The sequence below is a fragment of the Heterodontus francisci genome, chromosome 26 (genome assembly GCF_036365525.1).
Source record: "Heterodontus francisci isolate sHetFra1 chromosome 26, sHetFra1.hap1, whole genome shotgun sequence".
NCBI lineage: Eukaryota > Metazoa > Chordata > Chondrichthyes > Heterodontiformes > Heterodontidae > Heterodontus > Heterodontus francisci.
In genome coordinates, this window is record NC_090396.1 from 77612426 (window position 1) to 77629578 (window position 17153).

The 17153-nt window shown below is 49.0% G+C and overlaps 1 protein-coding gene across 1 annotated transcript in view; it reads left to right on the forward strand.

Moving 5' to 3' along the window:
• Positions 1–16283, forward strand: part of dgke (diacylglycerol kinase, epsilon) — a 29630-nt gene extending 13347 nt beyond the window's left edge. Inside the window, exons 6-10 of the mRNA XM_068058656.1 lie at positions 3046–3159; positions 4431–4502; positions 5068–5195; positions 12927–13038; positions 13320–16283. Coding sequence (XP_067914757.1) covers positions 3046–3159; positions 4431–4502; positions 5068–5195; positions 12927–13038; positions 13320–13499 — 606 coding nt within the window. The 3' untranslated portion in view covers positions 13500–16283. The remainder of the gene's footprint in view (positions 1–3045; positions 3160–4430; positions 4503–5067; positions 5196–12926; positions 13039–13319) is intronic.
• Positions 16284–17153: the final 870 nt, after the last annotated feature.

The window sequence follows — 17153 nt, forward strand, 5'->3', positions numbered from 1 at the left end:
TAATCTGAGCTCCCCTCAGGTTCCCAGCCCCCGACAAGTGACACACTAGTGCTGGACAATGGCCATCTTCAACAAGAGAGAATCTAACCATCTTCCCTTGACTTTCAATGGCATTACCATCGCTGAATCCCCCACTATCAACATCCTAGGGGCTACCATTGACCAAAAACTGAACTGGATCAGCCATATAAATACTGTGGCTACAAGAGCAGGTCAGAGGCTAGGAATCCTGAGGCGAGTAACTCACCTCCTGACTCCCCAAAGCCTGTCCACCATCTACAAGGCACAAGTCAGGAGTGTGATGGAATACTCTCCACTTGCCTGGATGTGTGCAGCTCCAACAACACTCAAGAAGCTCGACACCATCCAGGACAAAGCAGCCCGCTTGATTGGCACCCCATCTACAAACATTCACTCCCTCCACCACTGACGCACAGTGGCAGCAGTGTGTACCATCTACAAGATGCACTGCAGCAACGCACCTTCCAAATCCGCGACCTCTGCCACCTAGAAGGACAAGGGCAGCAGATGCATGGGAACACCACCACCTGCAAGTTCCCTTCCAAGTCACACACCATCCTGACTTGGAACTATATCGCCGTTCCTTCACTGTCGTTGGGTCAAAATCCTGGAACTCCCTTCCTAACAGCACTGTGGGTGTACCTACCCCACATGGACTGCAGTGGTTCAAGAAGGCAGCTCACTACCACCTCCTTGAGGGTAATTGGGGATGGGCAATAAATGCTGGCCTAGCTAGTGATGCCCACATCCCATGCATGAATTTAAAAAAAAAACATGAGCTCTTATTTTGAGTAGTAACCTTTTATGTAGTGCCTTTTGAAAATCCAAATACACTATATCTACTGGTTTCCTTTTCTTAACTTGACTTGTTACCTCCTCAAAGAATTCTTAATAAATTTCTCTAACACCATTTCCCTTTCATAGAACCATGTTGGTGCTGTCTGATTGTATTACGATTTTCTAAGTGTCCTGCTACTACTTAGAGCCATAGAGAGATACAGCACCGAAATAGGCCCTTCGGCCCACCGAGTCCGTGCCGACCATCAATCACCCATTTATACTAATCCTACATTAATCCCATTTTCCTTCTCACATCCCCACCTTCCCTCAATTCTCCTACCACCCAGCTACATTAGGGGCAATTTTTTTATTTTGTAATGGCCAATTTACCTATCAACCTGCAAGTCTTTGGCAGGTGGGAGGAAATCAGAGCACCCGGAGGAAACCCACACGGTCACAGGGAGAACTTGCAAACTCCGCACAGGCAGTGCCCAGAATCGAACCCGGGTCCCTGGAGCTGTGAGGCTGCGGTGCTAACCACTGCGCCGACCCATTAATGATGGATTCCAGCATTTTTCCAATGACCTGTTAGGCTAACTGGTCTACAGTTTGCTGCTTTCTGTCTCCCTCCTTTCTAGAATAGGGGTGTTACATTTGCTGTTTTCAAATCTGTTGGCACCTTTGCAGAATCTAGAGAGCTTTGGAAGATCAGAGCTAATGCATCCAGCAACTGCAGCCACTTCTTTTAGGACCTTAGGATGCAGGCCATCAGGTCCAGGGGACTTGTCAGCCTTTAGTACTTTTTCTCCAGTGATTGTTTTAAGTCCCGGCCTCCCTTTTGTCTCTTGATTTTCTGCAATTCTTGGGATGCTTTTGGGATCTTCTACTGTGAAGATAGATGTGCAATATTTGTTCAAAGTCTCTTCCATTTCCTTGTTGTCCATTATTCCCTAGTCTCATCCTCTAAAGAACCAACACTTCAGCTATACTTTTATATACTTGTGGAAGCTCTTGCTATCTGTTTTTATATTTCTTGCTAGTTTACTCTCATGTACTCTAATTCAAAGTGATTCCTGACAATGCACCGGCCCACTGACATCTTAGTGTGTCAAGCCGCGCATATACGCAGCTACAACTTGCCAGGATTTAGTGGCGCAAGTGCGGAATGACTTCATCGTACAGCACCTACATCATTGCATATCTGTGCCAGGTCCATCTTTGCGCGTGCATGATGAAGCATCACTCGGCTGGAGGAAGCAGCAGAATGGGGGACAGAGAGACTGGAACTCTTTTATCCCCCCGACAACTTGCTCCAGACCTTGCTGCTTCCCCCCCCACTCCCCTGGACGATGGTTCCTCGCTTCATGCCAGTCTGCTCTCCGACCACTTGCTCTCCGCCCCCCCCCCCCCCCCCCCCCCCCCAATCCAGCCATTAGCTCTGGGCCGCACCGCTTCCCTCCTCTCGGCCACTCGCTCCTACGTTGCCCCGTCACCCCTTGCGGCCTGCCTTGCTTCTTCGGGCAACGCGTGGGGACTGATCAAACATGGGAGCGAGTGGTCAAGAGGAGGGAAGTGGTAATCCCAGGACAGCGATGTGGGTACGAGAGCAGGGAGGTGTGTTGAAAATGTACTTCATGTAAGGTTAGTTTGCTAGAACGATCTAGCCAGAAGCATTTCCTGTGATAAATTGAGCAGCGCCATCTTGAATCTTGGCAGCTGCCTGAACCTCAAAGACACGGACGTTCCAGTTGAAGAGCCTGCATTTGTGCATGTGCAAGTACTGTGCCATCTAGTGGTTGTTAGCAAACACAGCCTTTCTAATTTCTCAGTGTTTAGTTTCTAAAAATTTCCCGATCTTCTGGCCTGCCGCTAATGTTAATAAGGAGGACTTACTCAACTGGGAAGGGGGTGTCGACCTCATTGCTGGTGCTTAGGTCGAGGCCAGGTGGTCCATCTAGTTTTATTCTGAAGATGCTGCTGCTTGCTCCCTGTCTCTTGCCCCACCAGCTTGTGCTTGCCCCTTCCCTGCTCACCGTGGGCTTGCGTCACCCCCCTCCGGCCCTCCTCCTCTCCACCCCCCACCCCCCGGGCTCCACGTAAGTTGTCCCTCTGGGCTCCAGTACTGGGTTAACATGTCCCTGATGCAAAGTGAGCTCTGCCTGCCTCTCAGTGCCATCCATGTTTTACTGTCTTGCGATTATATTCCTGTTCTCTTCCCAATCTGTTCCCTTTCCTTCCTCCCAGACTTTTTCAATGAACAATTATTTCTCGGTTGGCCCTGATGCACTCATGGCTTTAAATTTCCACGAATGCAGACAGCAAAGTCCCTTCCTGTTTTCCAATCGAATTATTAATAAGGTGAGTGATTGCATACAGCTATATGTGTTAGGACTCAGTAGGGGTGGCAGCTGTCCTGTGTGAGGGACTTCGCTGAATGGTGAGAGTCACCAGCAATGTGATGTGGAGACCAGATCCCAACAGTGGCTGTAGAAACTCTTTGGGAGGGGTGTGTAACTGTACAGCCCTCTGCGGCATTGTATAGAGGGAGCTTTACTCTATCTAACCCCCATGCTGTACCTGTCCTGTTAGTGTTTGATGGGGGACAGTGTAGAGGAGCTTTACTCTGTATCTAACCCCGTGCTATACCTGTCCTGGGAGTGTTGATGGGGACAGTGTAGAGGGAGCTTTACTCTGTATCTAACCCCGTGCTATACCTGTCCTGGGAGTGTTGATGGGGACAGTGTAGAGGGAGCTTTACTCTGTATCTAACCCCGTGCTATACCTGTCCTGGGAGTGTTGATGGGGACAGTGTAGAGGGAGCTTTACTCTGTATCTAATCCCGTGCTGTACCTGTCCTGGGAGTGTTTGAAGGGACAGTGTAGAGGGAGCTTTACTCTGTATCTAACTCCGTGCTATACCTGTCCTGGGAGTGTTTGATGGGGGACAGTGTAGAGGGAGCTTTACTCTGTATCTAACCCCGTGCTGTACCTGTCCTGGGAGTGTTTGATGGGGGACAGTGTAGAGGGAGCTTTACTCTGTATCTAACCCTGTGCTGTACCTGTCCTGGGAGTGTTTGATGGGGGACAGTGTAGAGGGAGCTTTACTCTGTATCTAACCCTGTGCTGTATGTCTCCTGGGAACAAATTTCCAGCAGTAATATCAAGACTGAGATTGCTCAGCTCTGCAAGCTCTTTGATCCAGTCACCATCTCTAATTTTATTTTATTTTATTTAGAGATACAGCACTGAAACGGGCCCTTCGGCCCACCTGTGCCGACCAACAACCACCCATTTATACTAACCCTACAGTAATCCCATATTCCCTACCACCTACCTACACTAGGGGCAATTTACAATGACCATTTTACCTGTTGAAAACCCACGCGGTCACGGAGAACTTGCAAACTCCACACAGGCAGTACCCAGAATCGAACCCGGGTCCAGTAGCTGTGAGGCTGCGGTGCTAACCACTGCGCCGTCCCATGAGTCAATGTGTATCAAAGCTGTGTAGGTATTTATTCTAATAACTCTGGTCTCTGTGGTTCTCGGGAGGGCGGGGGCTGGCTGATGTGTTTTCCTTCACTGAACTCAATTCTGGGATAGCTCACGTTGCTTTTCTGTTTTGCAAAGGCTGTTTATTTCTTCTATGGGACCAGGGACTGTTTAGTTCAAGCCTGCAAGGACCTGCACCAGAAGATTGAGGTGAGTTCCCCACTGCCTGGCTCAGTCTGGACTGCGGTTTCACTGGGTCTTCACTATGAAGGGGGTGGGGGTGGGTGCGAGGTGGGGGGGGTGGGTGCGAGGTGGGGGGGGGGGGTGCGAGGTGGGGGGGGGGGGTGCGAGGTGGGGGGGGGTGCGAGGAGGGGGGTGGGTGCGGGGGGTGGTGGGTGCGAGTTCTCTCTGGTGTCCTGGGCCAATGTTTATCCCTAAACAATATCACAATGCAAATGATCTGGTTGTTATCACATTGCTGTTTGTCACTGCTTGCTGGCGGCTGTGTTTCCCACATCACAACAGTGAGGACACTTAATAAAACCCACTTCATTACTGTCACACGCTTTGGGACATTGAGGTTGTGAAAAGATATACAGAAATGTGAATCCTTTCTTTTGAAGATACAAGGCATTGGGCCAGTCACTCCTTCCAGTCAGTGCACTTACTCCGTACCCTGGCAGTTCCTCCTTCCTGTTGGTGGGTCATTGTTGGAATAACTCCGCCTCTGCTGTCTCTAAATCCTTCATTTTCTGCTCTTCCTCCCCCCCCCCAGTTGGAGCTGGATGGGGACAGGATCACTCTCCCGAAGCTGGAGGGGATTATCGTTCTGAACATTGCCTACTGGGGAGGGGGCTGCCGGCTTTGGGAAGGAACAGGGGACAAACCTTACCCCCCTGCCAGGTAAGACCCACTTTAACCAGCTCAAAGCAGATATTGGGGGGAAGGCAATGATCAGACCTCCCCCTCGGGTTCTGCAGTCCTGCCGTTTGGATGTCCGCAGGGAGTGAGCTCCATTCTCACTGCACCCTGGACATGCAGTTTTCAGTAGTATCTTAGAGGTAGTGCCTTCGGGGGTGCAGAGAGAGAAAGCCTTCAGGGGAGGGGGGGGTGGTGGGGAGCGAGAGAGCTCCTTCAGGGGAGGGAGGGGAAGGGAGGTCAGGGCCTTCAGAGGGGAGAGAGGGAGGGAGAGAGTGTGTCAGGGCCTTCAGGGGGAAGAGGGAGGGAGAGAGTAAGTGTGTCAGGGGCTTCGGGGGGTGGGGGGGAAGGAAGAGAGAGAGAGGAAGAGTGTCAGGGCCTTCGGGAGAGAGAGAGAGAGTCAGGGCCTTCGGGGGGGGAGAGAGAGAGAGAGAGAGAAAGAGTGTCAGGGCCTTCGAGAGAGAGAGAGAGAAAGAGTGTCAGGGCCTGAGAGAGAGAGAGAGAGAGAAAGAGTGTCAGGACCTTCGGGGGAGAGCGAGAGAGAGAGAGTGTCAGGGCCTTCGGGGGAGCGAGAAAGAGTGTCAGGGCCTTCAGGAGAGAGAGAGAGAGAGAGAGAGAGTGTCAGGGCCTTCGGGAGAGAGAGAGAGAAAGAGTGTCAGGGCCTTCGGGGGAGAGAGAGAGAGAGAAAGAGTGTCAGGGCCTTCAGGGGAGAGAGAAAGAGTGTCAGGGCCTTCGGGGAGAGAGAGAGAGAGAGAAAAAGAGTGTCGGGGCCTTCGGGGGAGAGAGAGAAAGAGTGTCGGGGCCTTCGGGAGAGAGAGAAAAAGAGTGTCAGGGCCTTCGGGGGAGAGAGAGCGAGAAAGGAGGAGTGTCAGGGCCTTCGGGGGAGAGAGAGAGAGAGAGAGAGAGAGAGAGTGTCAGGGCCTTCGGGAGAGAGAGAGTGTCAGGGCCTTCGGGGAGAGAGAGAGAGAAAGAGAGAGTGTCAGGGCCTTCGGGGGAGAGAGAGAGAGAGAGAGAGAGTGTCAGGGCCTTCGGGGGAGAGAGAGAGAGAGAGAGTGTCAGGGCCTTCGGGGGAGAGAGAGCGAGAAAGAAAGAGTGTCAGGGCCTTCGGGGGAGAGAGAGCGAGAGAGAAAGTGTGTCAGGGCCTTCGGGAGAGAGAGAGAGAGTGTCAGGGCCTTCGGGGGAGAGTGTGTCAGGGCCTTCGAGAGAGAGAGTGAGTGTCAGGGCCTTCGGGGGAGAGAGAGAGAGAGAGAGTGTCAGGGCCTTCGGGGGAGAGAGAGAGAGTGTCAGGGCCTTCGGGGGGGAGAGAGAGAAAGAGTGTCAGGGCCTTCGGGGGAGAGAGAGTGTGTCAGGGCCTTCAGGGGGAAGAGGGAGGGAGAGAGTGAGTGTGTCAGGGGCTTCGGGGGGTGGGTGGGAAGGAAGAGAGAGAGAGGAAGAGTGTCAGGGCCTTCGGGGGAGAGAGAGAGAGAGAGAAAGAGTGTCAGGGCCTTCGGGGGAGAGAGAGAAAGAGTGTCGGGGCCTTCGGGAGAGAGAGAAAAAGAGTGTCAGGGCCTTCGGGGGAGAGAGAGCGAGAAAGAAGGAGTGTCAGGGCCTTCGGGGGAGAGAGAGAGAGAGAGAGTGTCAGGGCCTTCGGGAGAGAGAGAGTGTCAGGGCCTTCGGGGGGGAGAGAGAGAGAGAGTGTCAGGGCCTTCGGGGGAGAGAGAGCGAGAAAGAAAGAGTGTCAGGGCCTTCGGGGGAGAGAGAGCGAGAGAGAAAGTGTGTCAGGGCCTTCGGGAGAGAGAGAGAGTGTCAGGGCCTTCGGGGGAGTGTGTGTCAGGGCCTTCGAGAGAGAGAGTGAGTGTCAGGGCCTTCGGGGGAGAGAGAGAGAGAGAGAGTGTCAGGGCCTTCGGGGGGGAGAGAGAGAGAGAGAGTGTCAGGGCCTTCGGGGGAGAGAGAGCGAGAAAGAAAGAGTGTCAGGGCCTTCGGGGGAGAGAGAGAGAGAGAGAGTGTCAGGGCCTTCGGGCGAGAGAGAGAGTGTCAGGGCCTTCGGGGGAGAGAGAGAGAGTGTCAGGGCCTTCGGGGGAGAGAGAGCGAGAAAGAAAGAGTATCAGGGCCTTCGGAGGGGAGAGAGTGAGTGTCAGGGCCTTCGGGGGAGAGAGAGAGAGAGAGAGAGAGTGTGTCAGGGCCTTCGGGGGAGAGAGAGTGTGTCAGGGCCTTCGAGAGAGAGAGTGAGTGTCAGGGCCTTCGGGGGGGAGAGAGAGAGTGTGAGTGTCGGCCGAGAGAGAGAGAGAGAGAGAGAAAGAAAGAGTGTCAGGGCCTTCGGGGGAGAGAGAGAGAAAGAGTGTCAGGGCCTTCAGGGGAGAGAGAGAGAAAGAGTGTCAGGGCCTTCAGGGGAGAGAGAGAGAAAGAGTGTCAGGGCCTTCGGGGGAGAGAGAGGGAGAGAAAGAGTGTCAGGGCCTTCGGGGGAAAGAGAGTGTCAGGGCTTTCGGGGGAGAGAGAAAGAGTGTCAGTGCCTTCAGCGGGGAGAGAGGGAGAGAAAGAGTGTCAGGGCCTTCGGGGAAGGGAGAGAGAGAGAGAGAGAGTGTCGGGGCCTTCGGGGGGGGGGGGGGGAGAGAGAGAGAGAGAGAAAGAGTGTCAGGGCTTGTTTACCTTGGAGAAGAGAAGGCTAAGAGTAGATTTGAAAGAGATATTCAAAATCATGGGTCTGGACAGAGTAGATAGAGAGAAACTGTTCCCACTCGTGAAAGGATGGAGAACGAGAGGGCACAGAATTAAGGTAATTGGCAAAAGAAAAAAAAGTGACATGAAAAACTTTTTCACACAGCGAGTGGTTAAGGTCTGGAATGCGCTGCCTGAGAACGTGGTGGAAGCAGGTTCAATTGAAGCATTCAAAAGGGAATTGGATTGCTTTTTGAAAAGGAAGAATGTGCAGGGTTATGGGGAGAAGGCAGGGGAGTGGCAGTAGGTAAATTGCTCCTTTTGGAGAGCCAGTGCAAACACTGCTGGCCGATTGGCCGCCTCCTGTGCTGTAACAGTTCTGTTTGTTTGGATAAATTGAGGTTCCAAAAAATTTAAATTCTTAAGTATGAGAAAATAAGTATGGTGATTAATGGAGCAGTAAAGCAAGAAAGGAATGTGAAAAAAGAATCTCAAATGTTACAGTATTCTTCAGTAAAAAGCAGAATTGGTAAATGTGTTCTGGGAGCTAAGGGGAGTGTGTTACAGGGTCAGTGTAAATATTGAGCTGAAATCTGTCTGGCAATGTGATTGGAGCCCAGCAGAGGTCAGCCTTGGCCAGTGTCAACCCCTTCCGTGGTAGTTATGGGTTTGAAGTCAGTGCCTGGGCATTAGTCACCGTTCCTTCATTAGTTGCAAAACGTTCGTTTATTGACATCTCGAAAATTAATTTCTTCAGTCTGGAAAAACCCAGCACCAAATAGAGACAGTTAAAGCGGATCCACAAGCTCACTTTACCCGTCACCATGGCAGCTGGGTGCTGTTAACGCTATCCCACGCTGCCAATGTGTTTACTCGCCTGGTTGTCAATTTCCGACCCTGGGACAAGGAACTTACCCCGCTGGGATTCACTCCTCGGGATTTCAGTTGGCTGGAAAAATGTCACTAATTTTCAGCCATTTTTAAAAATCCAGTTTTCTTAAACTTGCTGCCAGTTCCAAATTCAGGCAGGAACTCTGGGCAGGAAAGGAAAGAGTTGAGAGTTTTGGGGCCTGGCTGATCTTTGCCCTTCTTGGACCAGCTCTGTTTAGACTGCATTCTGAAGTACTGCGTTTAGTCCTGATCACAGCATCTCAGGAAGGGTAGCAACAGAAGAAATAGGGGCAGGAACAGGCAGTTTGTCCCATTGAGCCTGTTCTGCCATTCAATATGATCGTAGCTGGTCCTCGAGCTGTACTCCACTTTCCCGCCCACTCCCCATATTCCTCCTTCTGCCTTTGGACGGGGTGCACCGCAGACTTACCAGAATGATAGCAGGGTTAAAAGGTGAGGAAAGGCTGTCCAGACTAGGCCTGTAGAGTTTAGATGATTGATGGGGGAACTAATCGCGGTGTTTAAGATGATTAAAGGGTTTGTTAGGGTAGATAAAGAGAAGCTATTTCCTCTGGTGGGGGTGGGTGCTGGGGGCAGAGGGGGGTCCAGAACAAGGAGCAGAACCTTCAAATTTGAGCCCAGCCATTCAGGGGTGATGTCAGGAAACACTTCCTCACACAAGGGGAGTGGAAATCTGGAACTCTCTTCCCACCCCAAAAAGCTGTTGAGGCTGAGGGTGAATTGAAAATTTCCAAACTGAAGTTGGTAGATTTTTGTTGGGTTAAGGATATTATGCATACAGAACCAAGGCAGAAAGATGGAGTTAAGATACAGATCTGTCAAGATCAAATTGCATGGCAGAACCGGCTCGAGGGGTTGAATGGCCTCCTCCTGTTTGTGTTCCAGAAGGAAGGTTCACAGATACATTGAAAGATTAAAATGGCAGAGTAGCATCACATTGTGACAGAGTGAGATTTTAACACATTCAAAACCCACCCACTTGCAGAGTTAAGGTCAGGCCCTAAACATCATCCACTGATGCTAATTTGTTTACATCAGATCTTGGAGCCTGGGACTGCACTGGGACATCACAGGATAGTGATGGGGAAGTATGGGGGTGAGAGTAACTGGGTCCAGACTATTCAGAAGCCTGGTCTGGCTAGAGTTTTCCTTTTGTTGAAGAGCAGACTAGTAGTTGGAAGGGTGTCTCTCTCTTTCTCACCTACTCTCTTTCAGAATACAAAAAAATTAAACATGGAAGCAGGCTAGTCACTGCACCCAGTCCATGTCAGCCTTTAACTGTCACATTTATCTGCTCTGTCTGTGCTGCTTCAACTTTTTCCTTTATCTACTTGTGCAGTCTCATCTTGAACATTGTGTTAGATTGGCTAGCTCACTACAAATTTCAGCTATATGCTTACCTAACCATTCTGGCCAAAGATTGTGAATACAAAACGGGCAGCGGTGTTTGAGCAGAAACAATTTGTTTATCTTCTAAAGTGCTGTGAGAAAGTCCTTGTAACGAGAAGTGTTGATACCTCATTGCACAACTGTTACCAATGACAGTCGTTCATTTGATTGTGACAGAGGAAACAGCTGGATGCAGAGAGTGACTGTCACAGATGTGATGTCACCCTCCATTTCCACACAACATCCCAGTCAGCGCCATTTGTGAGGATCCTGACTGAAGTCTGATCAGAGGTACCCTCAGGACAAAACAGCATGAGTTGGGATAATGCAGAATATTCCATCAATTCCATAGTGAGGAACAATTTCAGATTCAATACAGATAGGTGGGAAATGATGGGGGTGGTTTCCCTTTCCCAGCTCACCATAGACAACATTTTTGTTAGAAATGTCTTTTAGCCCCTGAGCGTTTTAACGATCGACAATCAGACAAATGACTGACTCGTTTTCAAGAAAGATCAATGTTTATTATACAATACCCGTTGGGGTGGCACAGTGGCGCAGTGGTTAGCACCACAGCCTCACAGCTCCAGCGATCCGGGTTCAATTCTGGGTACTGCCTGTGTGGAGTTTGCAAGTTCTCCCTGTGACCGTGTGGGTTTTCTCCGGGTGCTCCAGTTTCCTCCCACAGCCAAAGACTTGCAGGTTGATAGGTAAATTGGCCATTGTAAATTGTTCCTAGTATAGATAGATGGTAGGGAAATTGAGGGAAGGTGGGGATGTGAGAGGGTAATGGGATTAATGTAGGATTAGTATAAATGGGTGGTTGATGGTCGGCACAGACTCGATGGGCCGAAGGGCCTGTTTCAGTGCTGTATCTCTAAATAAAATAAATAAAATAAAAATATTCCCAACTTCACCCATTCTCCTACACACACAAAAGATAGAGATTAGAATGTTTTTTTAAGAATTCACTGTAAACCTTGCATTCTTCCCCATTGTGGGGGGATGGGTGAAGATTTAAATAAATAGTGCAGGTCCGTTTTTCCCTTTTCCTGGATCACTGAAGACAAAACTTGGAAAGTTTCAGGAGGGTGACCGCGTTGTTGTAGACTTTGTTCTGTGGTTTCTCAGTCAATGTCGGAAACCCTGCTATAATGTCTCCGGTATGGAGTTCAAAGCCACTTCCAGTCACTGCCTACTTGTAGGGATCTGTGCTGGGGCCTCAACTTTTTACAGTTTATATAAATGACTTAGCTGAAGGGAACGAAGGTATGGTTGCTAAATTTGCTGATGACATAAAGATAGGAAAGTAAGCTGTGAAGAGGACATAAGGAAGCTTCAAAAGGATATAGATAGGTTAAGTGAGTGGGCAAAGACCTGGCAAATGGAGTATAATGTGGGAAAGTGTGAAATTGTTCACTTTGGTAGGAAGAATAAAAAAAAATTATATTATCTAAATGGTGAGAGATTGCAGAGCTCTGAGATGCAGATCTGGGTGTCCTAGTGCATGAATCGCAAAAGGTTAGTCTGCAGGTACAGCACGTAATTAGGAAAGCTCATAGAATGTTATTGTTTATTGCGAGGGGAATTGAATACAAAAGTAGGGAGGTTATGCTTCAGCAATGCAAGGCATTGGTGAGACTACATCTGGAGTACTTTGTACAGTATTGGTCTCCTTATTTAAGGAAGGATGTAAATGCGTTGGAGGCAGAACAGAGAAGGTTTACTAGACTAATACCTGGAATGGGCGGGCTATTTTATGAGGAAAGATTGGACAGGCTAGGCTTGTATCCGCTGGAGTTTAGAAGAGTAAAAGGCAACTTGATTGAAGCATAAGATCCTGAGGGGTCTTGACAGGGTGGATGGGGAAAGGATGTTTCCCCTTGTGAGAGAATCTAGAACTAGGGGTCACTGTTTAAAAATAAGGGGTCGCCCATTCTCTTGAGTTTGAATTTGGAGACACCATGTCTGCAATGCCATTGTTAACCCAATTTGTTGGAGACATAGCCATTAACACAGAATGGGCTATTTACATTTTAAGATTTTAATGCCTTCTCCAAGGCTGGTCCAGACATGAAGATTGGCTCAGGGTTCTTGTAGGTTCCATGTGTATTTGGCAGTACAGGATGAGGTCACCTGAGCTCTCGACTCCATCTTGTTTTTCCAGGAGAAGTGTCCATTTTTGGATTTGTTTTTTTCCATGTGTGAGCGTGACACAGGACAGGAAGGATAAATGGGACTGCTAGGACATTTTATGACCTGTATTTAATCCTGGTGTCTTGCAGAGAATCTGCAGCAATTGGGCTGAGGATGAGTTTAATTTGAGCAGCTATTGATCAGTCCCCATATCCATTACAAAAGCAAAATACTGCAGATTCCGGAAATCTGAAATAAAAACAAAAAATGCTGGAAGTATTCAGGTCGGGCAGCATCTGTAGAGGAAAACAATTAACATTTCAGGTTGAGGGCCAACATCTGTCCTTGTAAACTTAGTTTTGATGTAATGGCTTATAACTAAATAGCAAGATGTGGGGAACTTTGAGAAGCAGGTTTGATTTGGTTGCAGTGATGAAGTTTTTCAGCCGGCTGAGGACTTGAAAGGTGTAAAACTGAGGCACTGCCAGTGTGACATGTTTACATGGGCATTGGGATTTATAAAACAAAGTGTTGACACAACAAATTTATGCAGGCAGTTTTAATATTATTGGAAATACATTCCTTGATCAGAAATGCCGATGTTTTGTGGGACATCCCCTTTTATTGAGTTTGTTTACCTTGTAGCCATAATGACGGCCTATTGGAAGTGGTTGGTGTTTATGGCTCATTCCATTGTGCTCAAATCCATGTGAAACTGGCCAATCCGGTGCGTCTGGGACAGGCACACACAGTAAGGGTAAGTACATGGACCCTCCGAGCGGGAACAGCCAATGGCCGCAGTGCCCAGGGGAAAAATCACCCAAACTTCCTTTTCCTGATCATTGACTCCTTGCTGTGAGCTAGTCTATATGGATAGAGAGCATGCAGTGTTTTGTGGGGTTAGGGGTGTGGGGGGTGGGGTTAGGGGTGTGGTTAGGGGGCGGTGGGGTTGGGGGGTGGGGGGGGAACGGTGATGCAGTTGTTTTGCTGAGGTTTAATCCCTGTTTTCCCTCTTTTTTTTTTCCCTCTTTCTCCCAGCTGACACTGAAGAGTTCGGTGATGCCGATGCAGGTGGATGGTGAACCCTGGGTTCAGGGGCCATGTACAGTTGTGATCACTCACAAAACCCATGCACTGATGATTTCCCCCCCAAGCCTGCAGCTGCAGGATGATCTACTGAGTGTTTCTGAGCCAGAGCAAGGCAGAGAGGAAAGCTGAGGCCTCAGCTGTTTGTGGGGTTGGGGTGGAGGGAATGGGGGTGGGTTGAGAGGGATCCTGTACAAGCTGGTTCACTGGCAGCTCTCTCCAAACTGAGGAAGATGCACTTTACCAGAGTGGTTTGTTCCTCTCGGTGATTGGTGCAGGGAGAGCACAGCGCCTGCATCTTATGCTCTGAAATGTCAGACTCGAGCGATGGGGGAACTCAATCCCTGTGAGATAATGGAGGGGCGCGGGGGATTAGGATGGGGAAAACCGCTGACAGCATCTGCGAGAGATTTGCTCAGCTCGCTTAATGTTTGGTTCAGCACAACTCCCATCTCCATTCACAGTTACTGGTGCCGCACTCCCATCTCCATTCACAGTTACTGAGAAGAGGAGTAAACTGAGACCGTGAGAATTCAGGACAGACTGGCTCAAACACGGGTCATGTTCTCTGGGATGAGAGTTCAAGTCCAGCCCCTGCTGGTGGGATGAAATCACCATTGCTGCCAATAACAGGCCCAAATCAAGTCAGATGCAGCCCAACTCCTGATCAGCATCTGCTTCTGTTGGAAACACCAACATCGCCTGCCACCCCTACTCTCTCTTCCCCCCAACCTGGACTGTACAGTGACTGGCAATACAGTAGGGCAACACCAGAGCGAGAGAGAGAGAAATTGTCCATGGTTAGGGCTGTGGCACCTTGTTAGCACAGTGTAGAGGGAGCTTTACTCTGTATGTAACCCCGTGCTGTACCTGTCTGGGGAGTGTTTTATGGGGACAGTGTAGAGGGAGCTTTACTCTGTATCTAACCCCATGCTGTACCTGCCCTGGGAGTGTTTGATGGGGACAGTGTAGAGGGAGCTTTGCTCTGCATCTAAGCCCTGTTTTTTTTTTACTCTGTATCTAACCCCGTGCTGTACCTGTCCTGGGAGTGTTTGATGGGGACAGTGTAGAGGGAGCTTTACTCTGCATCTAAGCCCTGTTTTTTTTTTACTCTGTATCTAACCCCGTGCTGTACCTGTCCTGGGAGTGTTTGATGGGGACAGTGTAGAGGGAGCTTTACTCTGTATCTAACCCCGTACTGTACCTGTCCTGGGAGTGTTTGATGGGACAGTGTAGAGGGAGCTTTACTCTGTATCTAACCCCGTACTGTACCTGTCCTGGGAATGTTTGATGGGACAGTGTAGAGGGAGCTTTACTCTGTATCTAACCCCGTACTGTACCTGGCCTGGGAGTGTGTGATGGGGGACAGTGTAGAGGGAGCTTTACTCTGTATCTAACCCCGTACTGTACCTGTCCTGGGAGTGTTTGATGGGACAGTGTAGAGGGAGCTTTACTCTGTATCTAACCCCGTACTGTACCTGTCCTGGGAGTGTTTGATGGGGACAGTGTAGAGGGAGCTTTACTCTGTATCTAACCCCGTACTGTACCTGTCCTGGGAGTATTTGATGGGGACAGTGTAGAGGGAGCTTTACTCTGTATCTAACCCCGTACTGTAGCTGTCCTGGGAGTGTTTGATGGGGACAGTGTAGAGGGAGCTTTACTCTGTATCTAACCCCATGCTGTACCTGTCCTGGGAGTGTTTGATGGGACAGTGTAGAGGGAACTTTACTCTGTATCTAACCCCGTGCTGTACCTGTCCTGGGAGTGTTTGATGGGACAGTGTAGAGGGAGCTTTACTCTGTATCAAACCCCGTACTGTACCTGTCCTGGGAGTGTTTGATGGGACAGTGTAGAGGGAGCTTTACTCTGTATCTAACTCCGTGCTGTACCTGTCCTGGGAGTGTTTGATGGGACACTGGTGGTGTCTGTATTGACGTACGTGATGTCACTGAGTACAAAAGTCACCAAAAACAGAGCAATCAGATTTCTGTCTGTGCTCCCCACATGCTCATTCACTTGATCCAATTCACAGGTCTCTTTTACATCGCATGACTGTTTAGTCCCCACCAGAACAAAGTGATTGGGTAGTCAAATTCCCATTAGCCCCTCCCCCTGACTGTTTTTGAAGTTGTTTCTGGATCTTTCTATTGATGTGGTTTACTGTTTATTTCTCGCCTTGCTGTGTTTGCACTGGTTCTGAACTTTGTCAAGTGTTGCACTATGGCTGTTTACTGTCATCCTTGTTATTGGTTAATCCACTGTCTTTTATTTAAGGAATCTGCCCTGCACTGGTGATAGCTGGGAGTGTCAGAGTTGCAGGTCAGCACTGACTGACTGACTGGCTAACTAACAACTACTTCCATTTATATAGCGCCTTTAACCTAGTAAAATGTTCCAATCTACTTTACAGGAATGATTATCGAACAAAATTTGATACCGAGCCACATAAGGAGATAATGGAACAAGTGACTAAAAGCTTGGTCAGAGAGGTAGTTTTTAAGGGTCGAGTGACAGGTTAGATAGAGATGCTGATCTTCATCCTTTGGTGTGTGGCTTTCGTGGTAAAGCAGAGCTGAGACAGGTCCAATCTGCATTTTATCCCTTGTCCCGGGTGGGAGCTCTGCTGTTGCCGTGTGGTCTTATCCTGATACACTGAGATGCAATGAGTGGTTCGGTGTGACCAGTGTTGCTTTCTAACCAGCTCCTGTATCTTTCACTTAGTTGAGATATTCTGTTTACAAGTGTGTCAGTGTTATCCCCCTGCTTCTGGACCCTGTAATATTGAGTGTTCTCATTCTGTGTGATGTAATTTGTGTAACTGGGGTGGGAAGATCAACAGTGCTGAATGTGGTCAAACATTGTGATATCAATAATGTGAAATAAATTTGGGGAAAGCTCCCTCCCTGATGGAGTGGTTATATCTGTCCTGCATCATTGTTTTGTTTGTGTGTCATGGTCAAGAAAACATGAACAGGACCCAAAACTTCCAACTTTAACTTTAACGTAACCCATTTTCCCCAAAGCCCATGTACACTCTCCCCTATCCTGGACTCTAACCACCAATTTAATCTCCCACAGCCACAGTATTCTGCTTGGTGCTTTGAGCCTGAACTGTCCCAGTGGTTTCTGGTTGACCATTCTATTCTCTGCAAAAGCTAGATCCATCATTTAGTGAGGTATCTTCCTGTTGTGCTTCCTTTGACAGGTTCAGCTGATGCACAAAGAACAAATTGAGTGAAATGAAAGGGTTTAATGAAAACACCCCAGATACGTTGACAAAATATCATCAGCTGAGATGGACTCGTCATGAGCTGTAGAGTGGGAGGGTCCCCATCTGTCTGTGCGATATTGCCTGTGCAACCAACCTCCAGCTCCCTCAGACAGAGGGAAACCTTTTGCTGTAGTTTCTGTTGAGTTTAAATCCAGTAACTTGTAGGATACACGAAGCAGCCAGAGCTAGCGGGAGTAACAAATACAGAAAAATAGGAAAAGTATTTTCCAGGATAAACTTCTTAACCTGAGCTATTGTGGCAGAAACGCTATGGGAACTGAGAAATGTTCAGCAATTCAGCCACATGCATGTGTGTCCCACAGATTCACTGCCACAAACAAATTCAGGCATAGGCACACATGCAAACAGACTGGTATACAAGCACACTTAGACATGCAGGGACAGTGAAACATAGACATTCAGTACTGAGGCATCTTGGTTCATCTATCCAATTGTTTCTTAAATGGTTTCCTACCAGAGGGAGTCAACAGAGGAAGATGGTGAGTGATGGAGGG